The 17,360-nt window shown below is 38.1% G+C and overlaps 1 protein-coding gene and 1 pseudogene across 2 annotated transcripts in view; one reads left to right on the forward strand and one right to left on the reverse strand.

The window, feature by feature from the left end:
* LOC311263211 (mucin-5B-like) overlaps positions 1 to 6,532 on the reverse strand; it is a 19,929-nt pseudogene extending 13,397 nt beyond the window's left edge. Inside the window, exons 1-17 of the transcript XR_014624902.1 lie at positions 6,034 to 6,532; positions 5,630 to 5,885; positions 5,418 to 5,532; positions 4,485 to 4,575; positions 4,274 to 4,401; positions 3,952 to 4,168; positions 3,327 to 3,452; positions 3,077 to 3,191; positions 2,833 to 2,983; positions 2,602 to 2,715; positions 2,441 to 2,510; positions 1,446 to 1,583; positions 1,067 to 1,231; positions 839 to 933; positions 623 to 750; positions 266 to 518; positions 96 to 147 (exon numbers count right to left, since the gene is read on the reverse strand). The product of XR_014624902.1 is annotated as a mucin-5B-like (transcript). The remainder of the gene's footprint in view (positions 1 to 95; positions 148 to 265; positions 519 to 622; positions 751 to 838; positions 934 to 1,066; positions 1,232 to 1,445; positions 1,584 to 2,440; positions 2,511 to 2,601; positions 2,716 to 2,832; positions 2,984 to 3,076; positions 3,192 to 3,326; positions 3,453 to 3,951; positions 4,169 to 4,273; positions 4,402 to 4,484; positions 4,576 to 5,417; positions 5,533 to 5,629; positions 5,886 to 6,033) is intronic.
* A 4,548-nt stretch (positions 6,533 to 11,080) lies between these two features.
* Positions 11,081 to 16,618, forward strand: saal1 (serum amyloid A-like 1). The gene is made up of 13 exons (XM_084365452.1): positions 11,081 to 11,225; positions 11,581 to 11,780; positions 12,137 to 12,238; positions 12,957 to 13,040; positions 13,166 to 13,245; positions 13,338 to 13,397; positions 13,477 to 13,592; positions 14,068 to 14,233; positions 14,643 to 14,725; positions 14,841 to 15,026; positions 15,263 to 15,420; positions 15,540 to 15,632; positions 16,217 to 16,618. Exons 1-13 carry the CDS (start codon positions 11,222 to 11,224, stop codon positions 16,292 to 16,294), a joined length of 1,410 nt encoding a protein of 469 aa, XP_084221578.1. The 5' UTR covers positions 11,081 to 11,221; the 3' UTR covers positions 16,295 to 16,618.
* The last annotated feature ends 742 nt before the right edge of the window (positions 16,619 to 17,360 follow it).

The following is a 17,360-nucleotide window of genomic DNA, read 5'->3' on the forward strand; positions in this document are numbered from 1 at the left end:
AGAACGGCATGCTACAACAGAAGTAGAAAACAGATTTAATATGCAGACATTGTATCAACCAATGCTTGTAGTGAGGAAAACAAAACAAAACTTACTGATGAGCGGGTTCTCCAAGAACGGCAATGAAGCATTCCATTGGTGCACACGCTAGAAAAAGATTTACAAAATTTAAGACGAGACACAAAGTTACCTTAAAAACAACACTGATTTGTTCAGTAAATCTAATATATTGCAGGAACTACATCATGCTGGACAACTGACTTACCAGTGTTCATCTTTGATACTGACAGACTTTCCTGCTTAACGTAGACTTCATTATGGTAGCAGGAACATTTTGCATGGGAACGCAGATGCCATTTTCGTTTAGGTAGAGGCCCTCTGAGCAGGAGCAGCCATCCACAGGCAGAATTCAGAGGTGCAGCTCTGCTGCTGTGAGCCGCAGTGATCTGCAAGTCAACTGGCATCTCTGATGCTTGTATGAGAAGGTCTGAGATGCTGGCAGCTCTTTGTGTATTTATCTGTTTTGTGCACAATGTGACAATGGTTACTTAATAGTTTTATGACTAACTAATGAGAAATCATTACTCAGCTTTACCACAACATAATGAAAAAAATCCTTTACCGCACACATTCTCTCTCCAGTCTGCCAAGGAAAACTCCCTTTGATGCACAAGCTCGTGCGTAGGAAGAGAAGACGGCACACAGGCAGGCCTCACTCTTCTCACAGTTACAGCTAGCATAAATGCATCGCTGCATAAGACAGCAAACACTTTCAGAAAATTACATATTCCATCAAAATGTAATTAAATGATAGACAAACAGAGGTTTTGTGCTGTACCTTGTAGTGCATCTCAGGATCCACCGCTGAATGGCACTGTGCAAAGGAGCTGTCTGGACTTAGCAGCAAGGCACACCAGTGTTTGGCGTAATTCTCTATAAGTGGATAATCAATCATTTTTAATTTCTAATGTGTTTTAATGTGTTGCACTATCTACTTGAAGATAAGCATGTAAATAAAGCAAATAAAAGTAGATAAACAGTAGAATAATCAACCAGTGTGTTTTACCATTTTCCACACTGAGGGAACAGGGGTCATCAAGTCTTTCCTGTCTGTTTCCGCACATGAGGTTAGCTTTCCAGGAGTTACAAAAAGTTGCTGCTGTTCCCTCCACAATTCCCTGAGGAGTCTTCATGTCATCAGACAGGACCATGTTGTAGTTTCCACATAAACCTTAAGAAACCAAATATTTTATAATTACATTATTTTATTTATATTTTTTATTTTATAATTTGATTAGAAGTCAGGTCTTAAACACAGAAAATAAACAAATGGAAATAAAGGAAAATGTAAGGTGTAAAAACTGTGAAATAAATTTACAAAATGGACATGATAACTAATCGGGTTAGGAATTTGATTAATTTATGCGACAAATGTACAAGCTTACCACGCGTCTTTGCTCTGTAGCTTTGTTCCAGACTGACATAGACTTGCATTATAGGTACATGTTGGATCTGAATTTGCAATCCAAAACTGGTCTGGAGCAAGATGTGAAAGGATGAAGCGTGGAATACGTTGATGTCAGCTGTGAATAAAGAGAAATACAGTAACAGTCAAATCAGTTGCTCGTGTCACAGCTAAGGCTGGTGCAACGCGTCGATGTAATCGATTACGTAAAAACAACGAATAACGTAACGTGCGTTGATCCGTCGGATATAAGCAGTACTACTGCCATCCTTGAGTTATTGAAGCGGAAGCATCCTGGGGCGGCTTGATTCACATTGGATCCGGCGTTGCGGCAAAACAGCGCAGGTTGGTGTGGGAGTCACTCCATGGTCTGTGTGTGTGACGTGCTGATCAGTTTGCCGAAAGACAAAGCTGCTATGTTGTTGTGCTACTGGCATTCTGATCCTACTAGTGATTTTGGTACACATCGACGGATTAAAAATAACAGTAATCAACCAGGATGAGGCAGATCATTGCTGTGTTTTAAACTAGTGGACAAGACCGAACTGAAGTGAAAGGGAAATTTTACGCCAAATGTCCGTTGTGTTCCCTCATTCCCCGTTCTACTCTGCTTACGATCTCATGTCTGCCACAGTAGGTTAAACATGCCTGTTACTAGTTACTACTACTAGCAGTTACTTTTTGTCCCCACCCAAACGTAATACATATTAGGACTACACAGATTACCAGTTAAAACTGTGCTATTTTTTGTTGGGGAATAATGCCCTGCAGTGCATACTTTGTCATATTTGTTTGTTGATGATTGAAGATGATTGAATAAAATATTGAAATATAAATGAGAAGTTTAAAACTATTATTTGAATCGATGTTATAGGAATCAGGTAATAAAAAATAAAAAAAAAGTTAGATTAATCACAAGCCCTAGTCATAGCATTAATGAATGTTTCGTTCAGAGTTTCTTATTGTTTGACCCACCTGACTGGTATGGCAAAGTGATGGTCTGCATATTTTGCTTCACTGTGCCATCAGAAGTGAACATTAAAACCTGAATAAAACAGAATTGATCATTAGTGTTGCAGGCATCAGTGTGATTGATTGATTGATGACCACAGTCTTCTTCTCCAGCTTTAACTCACATTATTTCTGTCATTGTTCAGCACGATTTTAAGAGTCTTAAGACAAGTGTCAAACTTCTGATTTGCACATGGTGCCAACTGAGCCAGGAGGGTAAACTTTGGACTTGCATCATCCTGAAAAAAACAAAACAAAGCGTGAGTGCAATTAAATAAAAAAAATAAAAAATAAAATAAAATCAGCTGATTATTTATTTTCTGCCATTTGATTGTACAAAACTATGAATCATTCACCTTGCTCTCCACTTTAGCTAGGGTGTAGTAACAGTCTCCATGGAAGGTGTAGGTTTTCCCATCAAAGGTAGTTACATGTGAACCCTCTTCAACTGCACATGTAGCAGGTGTTGGAAGGCTCTTACAAGCCCATCGACCCTCAAAGCATGTACTGAAACAACAGATTATTAAAGTTAACAAAAAAGAGATTAAGAAATGATCATGTACGAAAAATTATGTTGTCTTTATCAAATATTTGACACACCATTCCTCACTGCCCTGCCGGTAAACCTCACTGGAATTATAGATTTTGTTGTGTTTGCACTGACACTCAGATTGAGTGATACACCCTCTCATGGAAATATCATCAAACACAGTTCCTGAAGTAGACACAAGAGTCATGAACACTCACAGACAAGGACGATGAAGTCCAATATAATCTTTAAGGGCATTAAAGAATTAATATTATTATATATTTGACATAATTTTTGTATGAACATATGAACAGCACTAACCAGGTGGACAAAAGCAGCCGTCCATTTTGTGGTCTTCACACAGTGAACTTGTATCTTGATGTGTGCATGAATCCACGCAAGGTGAACCACTTTCTTCATGAACCATGTTGAATGGGCACTGTTTAGCTGTGAAGATATGGTACAGTTGAAATAAACAAAGGTAGGTGTAAATGTAATTGAATTATTCAAGTATATCAAGGTTGGAAGTAACTCATTAGATTTTTTCCTTAAGTGTAACAAGGTAGATTTTATTGTGTACTTATTAGAAATTACTTATTATATATATTTTTTTGTTACAAATCAAATCAATACAGAACTAATTTTTTAGCTCTCCATGAGAGCGAGGACCTGGAAAATAATATGCAGACCTTTGCTTTGACACAGTGAAGCCACATAGAAAAAGTAGAAATTTCTGTCATTTCTGTAAGTCTTTTTCCCATGTGTTTTTCAAACAGAAAATAATTAATCCTCTCATCCTAGAGTTTATGATGTTGAGAAAAGGTACACAGAGCCTTTTATGTGATTAACAATTAAAATGACTTGCTTTTCACTGAGCTTTTTTGTTTTATCTCCACTTCTTAACTTAATAAATGTAAAGATATGATCACAGAACACAAAACCTTACCACAGAACTGAGGTGTCCTCCAGTTGGGAGGTTGCCCTCCTGCATGGGAACACTGTCGAGAGAACTCAGACAGCGTGCTACAAAGACAGAAGTCACTTGTACTGTTGGTGCAGCCACACATGTCCTGCACACAGGCCTGGATGTAAGGTTCAGGGTTAATCTGATTGGTGCATGAGCTCCAGGGCTCTGAACGCAGGATCTGGTTGCAGGTGGTTTGCTGAAAGGGAAAAAGAGACACATAATAAAGACAAAGTTACTCTGTTGCAAGTGTTTATATAGCAAAATATCACTATTGCTAATACTAGGGGGATAAAAAACTCACAAACTCCTTGCATGAATCCAGCAAAGCCTCAGCTGATTCCTCTTCCTCTTCATAGGGGTCCTCACATTCATCATTTGGACGATGGACTTTCTGTTTGTTGCCAAACTCAATGGAGCTGATTTTGCGATCTGCGTATTATTGTAATTATAGTGTCAAAGGTTAAAGATACAGTGGATGATGTATTAATACAAAAATCAATAACCATAAATACCATTATGGATGAACTCATCGTAGACAGAAACACCATTGAAATCTCCACAAAGTCCACAAGTACGATTGGCATAGTCACGATCCAGTTCCACCTACAACACAGCGAGAGGTTATTACAAGTTTCTCATTTAAATAACATATTGTGCAATTCAAAATTTTAATTCAAACAAAAAAAAAAAACAGTAAAGTGCCTTATGAAATGACATGAATGGAATACATATTGTGATTTGATACTATCATAGTTTGAGCTAATGTACAAAAACCTGAGGTGGGAATTGTGGAGTCATCAAGTCATCTCCATGCCATGTATTTGTTCTGCTCAGTCACTGAACCAGGTGCATTCACTAATTAGCTCACCTTCCTGACTGAAGAGCTGTGCTGATTGGACTCAGCTGGTTAGTGCATGAACAGAACAAATACATGGCATGGAGATGACTTGATGACTCCATAATTCCCACCTCTGCCTGAGGAATTCATTTAAATACCATCAAGAAAAACATATAAACATGACTGTATCTCTGGTGAGTCGATCTGTTCCACGTCAATAAAAGATAAATGTGTTCCTTCTTAGATACTAAAAAGAATCATCATAAAGGAGTCTTGACAAAATAGTCTATGTATTATAATGTACTCTTTATGGTCATGTATGTGCCTCATACAGGAGACTCTGAGTAGAGCTGTGTTGATGTATTTCTGCCTGGTGTATCACACAACAATCTTTTTTAGCAGACAGAAGGTAACAAACATCCATCCATCCATCCATCCATCCATCCATTGTCTGTAACCGCTTATCTTTCACAGGGTCACGGGGTGGCTGGAGCCGATCCCAGCCCAACAAAGGGCCAGCGGCAGGGTACACCCTGGACAAGTCAGCAGTTCATCACAGGAGGTAACAAACATATTTAAAGTAAAAACATTTGCAAGTCTTTTTTACCATGACTGCGTCATCACCATTCCACATGACAACGAGACCGACTTTAGATTGGAGCTTGAAGTAAACCGCATTTTTTTCCACTTGTACCCCTGCATTGTAGTATGGCAATTTGACACTATGGAAAAAGAGAAGGTTTTATATATTTTAGTGCAAAATTATCACAGAAAAAAGAAGTATAGTTGCTTTCGGAGAAAACACAGCTTTTTACTCACGGGAGGCCGTTCACAGTGACCAGGCTCTTGCCGAGGTGGAATGAAAGGTCGTTGATGGTGACCACCACATAACTGACTGTGGGGTTTCCATCATGCTCTTTCCTCTTCATGTGCACTGAGAACTCCTGGAAAGACTCGTGGCAGTCGGAGGCCAGGTTGTATTCACATGTACCAGGGAACTGATACACATCTCCATCAAACGTCTTGAAGTGCTCTCTGCCCCATGTGCTGCAGATGCTGCTGACATGGTTGCGAACTACAGAAGATTTTAGAGTGCAGAAAACAGTTTGTGTTACGAATGCTCTAAATTATTGACATTGGAGACAGTGCTATTCATTATCAATTTGTTGGTATTCATAAAGTAGAATAATACATCCAATAATCCAAAACTATATAAGTCTTACCCAGTCTGGCTTGGACATCGGTAACACTGCCAACAGACAAAGCAAGGAAACACAGCCACACACAACTCCACCTCATCGTTGCCACCGTGGGCTTAATTGTGCCAAAGCAGGTAATAGTCAGGCTGAACCTGACAGGCTTTTATATTAAGGTGGTACATTTCTTTGCTCCCTCCCTCTGGATTTATTGCCAGACCATGGCAAACATGTGCTGAATGGATGTCTGACGCCCTTCACAAGTACAATACAATTATCCCCACATCTTCCTTATCTCTTACAAATATGAACAAATGTGTTTGCACTTCCTCAAGGAATAGGCAGCTATAAAAAAAGGTTTGATGACAATGCACTCCTCAGTTCTAAACTTATTCTTTAGAAGTCTTGAAGAAGCCATGCTATGACAGATTTCTGTACAATTACACAATCTAATTTAGTGACAAGAACGTCTTAGCCTTGATATCTTGATATAAGAATTATGATTGAACAGGAAATAATAAAAACATATTTTATTATTTCCTGTTCAATCATAATTCTTATATCAAGATATCAAGGCTAAGACGTTCTTAAAAACATATTTTATTATTGGATTACTGTCAAACACCATCACACCCGAAGTCAGCTTGGATAAGCAGTTGTAGATCAGATGTATGAACAGCCTCAGTGTCAAAAACACAAAATTATATTTTATTTCAACAAACTTTGAAGCATAGATTTGAATGAAAATCATAACTATGTCAACTAATAATTATGTAAAATAGTAATACAAAATTAGATAAATTCATGATAATATTTAAATTTTGATGAGCACTAATAAATTCATTGAGGCACTGGCTCACAGTAAAAATGAAAGGAAAGTAGAGATATCACCACATCAAGTATGGCCTTAATGGAGGCGTCAACCTACAAGGACAACACCTTGACTGAACATGCTAAAACAATGATTCAAACAAAGCCTGCGTCACACTATTTGCCATCTGCTTACATTTGATAGGCAAGTGGATCATTAAACTATCAAACAATGTTAGCTGTTACCAGGATTCAGTGTTTCCATGAAGGATCTTATTCTTTTCAGAGCATTTAAAGAATTAAATTAAATTACTTTCTATTCCAAATCACATTCATCGTAGGCTTTGACAATATCATTACATGCTACATATCCTGAGCTGATAAAAATGTATTAGTGGCTCAAGTTTCGGTTTCCTTGGGGCATCTAAAGCAATCCCTTAAATATTTTTTTTGATTCAGCAGGACTATGATTTGCAATATTGAATGAAACCAAAAATGTTACTTCATGAGTTCAATTTGAAGAACGCATTAGTCTAAATACTTCTGCAGGTCACCTGTAACTACACTGATTTATTTTTTTTCTTTCTACCACCCAGACTACTAAGCTGGTGTGATGCCAATATGACCTGGCAGATTCTGTAATGCAGCAGTAAAAGGGGCTGATGTGTTACAAATATAAACCATAAAAAACATTTAATATTAACAATATCATCATTTAGCCACATTTCTCCAAAATATTACAGATATTACTTTACCTTTTTGTAGATTACCCAGTAAAAGAAAAACTGAAATACACTAAAGGTAACCTGTGAAATCTTGACTGGTAGCAGTGCTATGGAGTAATGTTTTGGTCACACTGAGCGCATATAAGGTGGATCGAGATGCAGTAGACAGCAGGCAGGCAGATCAACTGCAGATCTTTTATATTATATTAACATCAGGAAGAGGTAAACAGAAGACTCGACAAAAAAATATCAGACAACTTGACTTAAATAAATTGACAAGGGGATGAGGCGTCGGTGGAAAGATTGGCAGACAAGCACAGTTGAGGGGAATGAGGAAAAGAAACAGGAGAACATGAACATGAATGGGATGAACACTGGGAACAGTGCAGGGCTAATGAGGCTGATGCAGGGCAGGTGTAGAAGGAGAAGCAGGCTGGGGACAAGAACAGGAACACAGGAGGGAATCATAAAAGACACCAAAAAACCCCTTAAAACACAATAAGAGGAGACATGACCGTGACAGTTTTTTATGAGAGGGGCCCGTTTTGTTCTTATTTCATGCATATTATGTGTACATGTACACAAATGAGCAGCTGGGTGATGCAATACACACTTCAGCTGACAGTTAATACACTATTTGCAAAGGAAAACAGAAATGCCAGCAAAAGACAGGAAAAAAGGCATATTTTGAAATGAAAGGTAATTCTTTCAATTCCTGCATTGATGAATGCTCTCCAAAGAAGTGTCTATGTCGGCCGATATACTGTATACATATATACATAATCTAAGCACAATTTTATTTTTCAAAAGAAAGTATAATGCTACAATCAGGACACTCAAAAAAAAGTGAAACCCATTTTTAAAATACTATTGTACAATCATACAACTTAAAGTTAATATTTGTGGTAAGAGAGTAGACTGCATTATCTAAATTGCATCTGTATCTTGAGTAGCCCAGGATGTGCACTTTAACCGACTGTATTACATCCTTGATTGCAGTCATCCTCTACCTGCAGTGTCAAGTTAATACATATGAGACTTGGCATCATACCAAGCTGTGAACTTTCCAACTCTCAAGGTGATGAGGACAGACTTATCTTGTGACAGATGCTTTTACAGAGTACAGTTAAGGAGGTTAATTATTTAAGCTAACAGGTTGACCTTTAAAATCTGATCAAGCACATTCCACATTGGAAAACAAACGTTTTCATGTTTGCAAATTGCTGCTCACTGAAAACCCCTCCAAGTGCAAACAGGGCCAATCCCACAGCGCGACAGCTGCATGATGGGAGAGGTGTATTGTTATTTCAGCCTGACAGCACATATTGTGTTGGTACAGGGAGGATGATACACTTGCCAAATAACCAGAAGTAAGTTTTGATTAGAGGTGGGACAATTAAATATTTGTAATCCATGTTGGCATATTACTGTTTAACTTTCTTGTCTTCATTTCTCATAACACAGACTGAAATGACACCTTAACCACAGTAGTGTGTCAGGATACAATAGAAGCTTTTAAGATAGAACTGGAAGGAAAGTGGTCAAGGTGTTGCAGCATTTCTGATAAGATTCTCCATTACAATCCAAAAAGCTTATTCTATCATTACTGTTATTATTATTATTATTGTTATAATTATATTAGCGGTAGCAGTAGGAATAGGGAGAGGAGGAGGAGATGGATAATTATTATTAAAAGGACAAGTAAAAAAGTTGATAGGCCTACAAAAGAAACACGTTGTATGTTTTTAAATGACCTTATGCAAAGATAACACTACATGTGTGACACGTTGTTACAACAAAGAGAAACCAAACAAAGTATTAAGTTGGTGTGCTTTGCATGAAAGCTTTGTTGAAAAAACTAACCCTAACCACTGTTTGTTGTGCTGTCACATGCACCTGTTGCTACAGCTAAAGTAATTACTGGGACTGCAACTGACTATTATTTTCTTCAATAAATGTATTTAGTCTACTTTAAGGGTGCACTATGTAGTTTTGGGGAAGATATTTTAATCAGAAGAGAAAGATCTTCATTGGCTGATTTTTTTTATGTCTAAACAAAGTAAATAAACAAAAGTTTTCATGACTTTATAAACTGAAAAAACAAACTAACCTTAAAGGAAAACATGATTTCATACTGTTTTACTTGTTTATATTTGGCAGACCCTGCCACCTTTCTAGCTTCAAACAGTGTTCTGTTATTTTCCCCTGAGGACAGCCGGTTTATTCAGTTATGGATTTTTTTTTAAATATCTGAGTTTGTATTATAACTTCATTAATATTGTAAATGACAAAATTGTGGTTTGAATTCCTTCTCTGAAACCACATAGTGCACCTTTAAATGTAGCATGATAGAGCTGATGGTCGCATCTTCAAATGTCTTGTTTTGAACAACCAGCTGTTCCAATCTGAAGAGATTCAGTTCACTGTCACAGAAGACTAACTAGTTAAGGAAACCAGTTAACATTCAGTTTGAGAAGCTGCTAGTAGTGCATTTATGACATTTTTGGTAAAATTCCTGTACAATTAGTTCATTATCATAATTGTTGTAGATTTGTTTTCTGTTTAATAATCTAACGATTCATTCATATCAGTACTTGTAATTATTACATGGCCATATAAGACTATGGCTTACATTGGGAAGAAATGCTATTGGAATGTTAATATTATTTTTAATCAGTGAAAGTGCCGACAAATAATATTTACTTAGCTTTTTTTTAAATTTGAGAAACAAGTGAAAACAAGACTTGAAAAAAGCACTCTATTTGGGGCTTTGACACAGGGCTATTGAAGATTGAAGCTGTGACAACCGAAGAATGTCAAATATTTAACTAAATTAATGTACAAGACTGAAGATTACTGTATAAAATTGAAAATGTTTAAAATTGGCCAAACATTTCTGTTAGCTTGTGGCTAACTTATTAACAAACCGTGGTACCATTAGCAGCCAACAGGTTGAATTAGCTTTTTCCTAGCAAGATGGCTACCCAGAATAGCTCACTGCTGTTGGTGGCGGCTAACATGATAGCTAACGTTACTGGAAGCAAATATTTGAAGACCTATGTGTCCAGTCCCGGTGTTTCATGAACATATCATAACACAAGTCACAAACATGAACACCAATAAAATGAACGTGAATTGAATTATTCAGGCTGCTTAAACATTGAAAAGGGGAAACACTCAGCAGCATTAGTCTTACCTGTCTTACAGGCAATATTATCTTCACGAATAAAAGCTGACAGCTCCTGGTTTGGACATTATGACACTTGAGTTTATTTTTTCATTGAGATGTAGCGACGACTTTCCATCCACTACCCTTATACTGTAAATCCAATCTGTAATAAAAAAACCTTGTTTTGTTACTTTACAGCCGGCTGACATTGACCCTTTTCTCGATAAATCGTTAAAACTTAAATGTAATGCAGCCCAGATTGGACGCGCAATCCCCTTCACAGCCTGTCGTTTCCGCGGCGCACTGCAGGTGGCGCCATTAATTTTAACTTGACGTGGTCGACCACAAGAAGAAGCCTGCGCATGCGCAGTCAGCTTCCCTGTACTAAATGGAGGCTACTTGAAATGTCGCCTGGAGACCGGTTGCTGGAAACTGTGAAGACTGACTACACACGATGATAATGTGTTTCATATCTACCAGCTAGAGTTAGTTTGAATAGAGAGCGGTCACTATGGGTGAGTTAACATGCCAGAAGTACTGTTTATGAGCGTGATAGCTAGATAGTAATCCGTCTTTATGGCGAACTTGCATCTGCTAGCCCCAACTGTTAACGTAAACGTTGAATCGACTCAGTTAAGCTAGGCAAAGTTTGCATTAAACATGTAGTGCGTTACATCCAACAATACTTCCATAGAATAGTCCTGTTTATTGATGGTGTTACACTTCCTGAAGTTATACAATAGTAAAAACAAAATAACAAAATGTACTTGTTGATAAATCTCTGGCTCTCCATGGTATAGTCATATCACCCTACTCTAATCTATGGCACTGTTTTCTTTACATCATGTACTCTGTTACTTCACCCACTAGACGGTAGAAGTGATGGTGCTGACGATGTGGAGGCTGAGGGATCCTCATCTCCAACTGCAATACACTCTCCTGTCATGGACCGTAACCCATCACCACCTCCAGACACAGCCGACGGAGAGGAGGACGGAGATTTGGACGCCATTGGAGACACTGTTTACAGCAAACACTGGCTTTTCAGCACCCTGACTCGTCTCATCCATGTAGGCTGGCTGTTATTGTTAATGTCAACAAATTTGAGGCATGATAATTTCACCATGCACTTGAAAATGAAAGCGAAATATCGTGTAGTACTTAACTGATTCGGTTGAAAATAGCCAAGTGACTTGTTTGGAAAAGTTGATGGAGTGTGACATCAGTCGGTGACACACAGTATGAGTTTCATTTATTTTCTTGACCTATTTATTGATGGCCTTTTCCACCACCAATCCAGGCAGCTGGAATAAAAATACTTCCAGTTACTGTTGATGGGAGCAGCTTAACTGTTCAGCACATTGTTCCTCTGTGCTGTCGCTCTCAACACCGAACATGTCTTAATGTTTATGAAATGGTCTTGCAGATGGTCACAGAGCATTCAGAAGTGGACTCTGAGGGTCAGATGCAGCTCCCTGATGATGATGAGGAAGATCTGTGTAGAGTCTGGGATATGGCGATGGATAAGGTAAAGGTCTTTATCTGTCTTAAAGTCTTCACATTCTTATTTACTTAATGGAACATTTAATGAACACTTGTTTCCACAGAGTAGTTGTATTAGTAAAGGTAACTACTACACAATTAAAAGAAAAAATGAAATGGATCAAAACATGTCATTTTGTTATTAATTCTGTAGATAATTATCTATTTTGCAGTTTAGTTTTTGGTAAACCTTTTGCAAAATATACATCAGGTATATGGAAATGAAACTAGCTCTACATTCTGAGAATTCCGGATATTTAACCATTAATTATGATGTATGCTGCTACTGTGTTTGTGTCTGCCATACGTATAGCATTACTGATGACTTAAACCACACACAACATTGGCAGTTTGTTAGGTACACCTAGCTAAAACTAATGCTAGAACAGTCAGCTGTCCTGCAGTAAATCTCCTGTTTTAGAAAAGTGTTTCAACTTTATGATCATTTTAGAGGGAGTAGTTTATGGCGCTGTTGAACTGTATTACAATGTGTTCCTGGAATTGTGCCTATCCTCTAAATGGGGTGAACAAAATAATAGAAATATCTGTTATCATAATGTATATACAGTTCAACTGCACCACAAACTATGTCCTCCATAAGGAGAATGAATTGAAAACTGGCAGCTGTGTGCATTGCAGTTCAAAGTGAATCATATAAAGCTTGGCATATTTACTAATGACTGATTATTCCCAACTGCGTGCAGGATGTGGCTGGTTTTCTGCAGGAATTCAAAGCTACAGATATCCTTCTAGGGGTTATAGCCAAATCTCGTTGTCCACGTCTCACAGTGAGTGAAATCCTCTACAGTTTAAGCTCTCTGTGTCAAAATGTTATCCTATGTAATGTACTGAAGTTTTGATGCCAAATTTTTAGGCCGTGAGAATTTTATAGATTTTTCTTTTGCCTCTCTAGGAAATTTGTGTGGGAATCCTGGGAAACATTGCTTGTTTTCCTGACACTTGTCTGACTCTCAGCCAAAATGATGACTTGGGGTGGGTAGAAGTCATCATGAATAATCCTTAAATTGTCTTTGTCACATTATTGTGATTCAGTGTAAATAATGCAACTCCTTATGCGTCCACAGAGCTGTGCTGTTGCTTCTTCTTGGAGACACAGATCCTCCGACCCTGCTGGAAACAAGCAGGTGACATTTGTATTTTCTGTAGACATATGAGACAAAGACACAGAGACAGAATTATTAATCTTTTCTGACGATTTTGCAGATTGCTGCTGACTTGCGTCTCTCAGAAAGATGTCTGTTCCTTATGGCTTCAGCGAATACAACAGCAGACGTCTGTGCGCTCCAACCTCTGTTTCATCATGTGCAGCTCTACCAACAGTACTGTTGTTGTTACTCATTCCTTCCCCTATAATAAGATGATGAAGTGTCAATCGTGTTTAAAAATAAATATCTCTTTGACATGCCAAATGATATTACCTTTAAGTCCCTGTAAGCTGCTAAAGGTTCCCTGTGGAGTTTCTGACCTCCAGTAGTGTTGACTATGATCGGTTCAGTGTTTTGCGTATGGTGTGATCAAGGACTCGCATGCATGTGCACACACGGGAGACATGATACACAGCCCTGCCAATAGATTTACACTATTCCATTGATTAATAGGCGGCGGTAACACACCAAGATTTGCTGCAATGCGTCAACAAAAACAGGGAAGAAACTGCTAGCAAGTAAACAATGCAGAATTTAAAGTACTTGAATCCGACACGTTTGTTAGACCTCAAAGATACACACCTTCAACTGTTTGTAACCCTTGCTTTCTAAAATGGTTCTTTTGACTATAACCCTGTGTTTTTTGCAGCGGACCTGATCGAGAAGGTTGGGGAGCTGGTCGACAAACTGTTCGACCTTGACGAAGAGCTGATGAAGAGTTGGATCACAGCTCAGCCAAGTGAAGAGGAGGGGGGTGATGGTGAAAGCCATCTGGATGTGGCCTCATGTCTTCTTGAGGCCGCCAAGCAGCTTAGGTGGGAATCAGAAACTGAAATTCTAGAGAATGTTTTAGCGTTTGAAGCTCTGTAGTTTGCATAATTATTTTTACTTTTAATAGGAATAGGAGGCATCTTGACTTTGAGATTAAAAATGTACAAATCAATCAGTTTCCTGATGACAAACTGCTGGTAATGTGTGAATATAAGGCCAATTTTAACATTAAAAAAAATTCTCTGATAAATTTTCTCTCTTTTTTACTTTCATACGTCTCTATTTAGTTGATGCAATGCACTGGTACATTGTTGATATTTTTGACGTCTTACGAAGCAGCTCTCTCTTTTTTTTTTTTACTGTCAGGCTGACACAGCAGAGTTCAACCTAAATACACGGTGCTGATAATTTAGTTGACATTCAGTATTCAACAGTGTTAAATTGCTTTTACAGAACCGAGAGTCCGAATGGCTTAGAGGTTTACCTTCACGCCCTCCAACTCCTCACCACCATAGATGAGGGGATTCAGAGTTTTGGTAAGTGCAGCAAAGTATTAAGTTCAGCCCTTGTAACATCATTACAGAAGATAAATGTGTTTACAATAGTTGGTGACACAAGACTCAAGTGGCATTGTTTGATTGTTTCCTCTAGCTGCCCCTGATGGACCCGGCAAAGCAGTATGGGACTTTGTCTGTGACGTTGTGTGTGAGGACCTGTGCCAGCCAAATGATCTTCCAGTTGTCCTGCAAGAGCAGAAGAGCATTTTGGTTCAGGCGTTTGCTGTGCTGCACGCTCTTTATAGATGCCAGGACCAGTGGTGCAGCAAAAGGGACACAAGTGAGTTTTTGTATCAACCCTGTGGTTCTTCGGTTTGCACATTTTACCACAGATTCAGCTGTGGTCACTGAATGAGACCAGCTCTGAAATCAGCCTTTTTATTGCATGTCGTACACTGAATGTTGATTTAGCGTTAGCCATATGGTCTCTGGTATTAGAAATAGTCATTTATGATATATTAGGATTTTTTAAGCTGACCCACATGAATAGGATTGGGAACAATCTTTTGCCTCTAGGTCTTCCTCTTATTGGGACCATTTTGCGGGTGCTTCAGTACCACAGTGAGGGCAAACATGACAGTGCCAGCAAAGAAGACACAAGTGACGAACAGCTCCAGACTCTAACAGAGATCACAGCTGAGTTTCTAGCTGATATCTGCATTCAGATTCCCAAGGTAAAACCAAAGGAGCGCTTTGTTCCTTTCGTTTTTGCTTCCTCCCAACCCAATTTTCCTACTGGATCAGATTGCAAAAGAAGTGTCTATTCATTCTGTTTTCTTTTTACTCTTTGTAGGACACTGTGGCAGATTTGGTGACGAAAGGCTACCTTACAGAGAAGACTTCTCTCACAGCTGCAAGCAGTTTAGTTCCCAACTTTAAGACTTCAGTAAGTGCTTTCTCAAAAAAGTACAATCCAATGTGTATGTATGTGGGGTAACTAGAATGAAAGATATCCAGATTTTAATATTTGAGGGGGACCTGTCCATGAAGATAATCATCCTGTTTTCTTTTTACTGTGAAAGGCAAGTTGGTTGTAAAAATCAGAACATTTTAAATCTTTCATTTAATAACAAATTATATATTTTAATTTGTTCTTATTACTGTTTGAATGATTGGGTGAAAAAGGATTAATGACAGCAAATGGTAGGGCTACAATTAAGTCCTTTGTATGGTATAAATGGTTGCTGTCAAAATACATTTAGAAAGTCACATGAGTTCTCAAAATTTTATAGACTCAATGACACATCTATTTATGGGAACAAGATTTTTTCTTGTCAACACATTTCTTCATTAATAGCATAGTCCTCACGTGTGCAAACAGTGATGCCATCGTTTTATTAAAGTCTGCAGGAGTTATTTTAGAGCTTGTGTCAGGTGAGGATGTGTGATGGACTGCTGCTCTAGTCCAGCAGCTCCTGTGGAAAATAAACATTATGTTTCCACCCTTCCGCCCTTCTTCCTCTCGTGCAGTTTCAGCACCTGCAGTCCATGTTGTCAGAGACTGATCCCCAACTGGCAGACGTGGTGAGGAAACAGTTTCCTGTCTGAGGCGCCCAGCTGATCACTGTTCAGCACTCATCCAGACTCTCGCCGCTGCTTTTTTATAGTGGCTTCTGTTACCTCTCCAAAGATTCTGCCTCAAGTCATACATACTATTTGGATTACGGCTGGGAAGACTCAACAAGGTTTTCACACCATCACGAGGGACTGACAGTGTGACAAAGACTCATTCATATTTTGAGCCAAACTTAACAAAATTCCCTAAGATTTAATTGTGTAATGGTTTATTGATTTTTTATTGTTCTGTGAATGCTATTTTTGTAATAAATAACTGACTTTGTCTTTTATTAAAAAAGATCTTTCTTTGAAGAACTTGTGCTGAGAAGCTTTTATCATCATTATCATCTTGGCTCGATGCAAAGCTTTAAGCAATTGGCAGAAAAAATCCCTCAAGGACGAAAATCATCAATCAAGTTATATCTTCCAAATAATCCTTTAATACAGGATGCGGTGTCTACCATTACATCCTGTCTTTGAAATTTGGAGCTGTTTTCACATGAAATATTTCCGGAGGCTGTGATCCACCATGATAACAGAATATTAATATATGATATATTTGGTATTTGAGATGTTTCCCCTAATAAACAAAACCGGGACCAGACAGTGTCCTAAACCAAACCAAGGCCTGAGGACTTCCATAACTTTTGACAAGAATAGTCTCACTAATGTACATTCCAATATGATGTTGTAAAGTTTCTACATCCATTCCCCAGATTAAAAACAAATCCTTATCAGTTTCATTATGTGGAGTGTAACTGCAATATGATAATATCTACATCAGGGCTCACCAAAGCGGGGCCCGCAGACCAAAGTTGGAATGCATAAGTTTCGGTTTGATCTGCAAAGTTTCTAGTGAAAAAATATATAAATAAATAAAAATTCTACATTCTTTATGCTGTTTTTATTTTTTTGTGAGGTAAATATGTAAATGTTTAAATATTTAGGACTCTTACTTATTATTTTTCATAATCTGAATATGGCAGGCAGAGAGCGACACATAGTGCAGAAAGTCAGTCACTAATTGAAAACAAACTTTTGCATCTTAACAATACAA

This window comes from Pagrus pagrus, assembly GCF_965226575.1.
Source record: "Pagrus pagrus genome assembly, chromosome: 10".
In the NCBI taxonomy this organism is placed as follows: Eukaryota; Metazoa; Chordata; class Actinopteri; order Spariformes; family Sparidae; genus Pagrus; species Pagrus pagrus.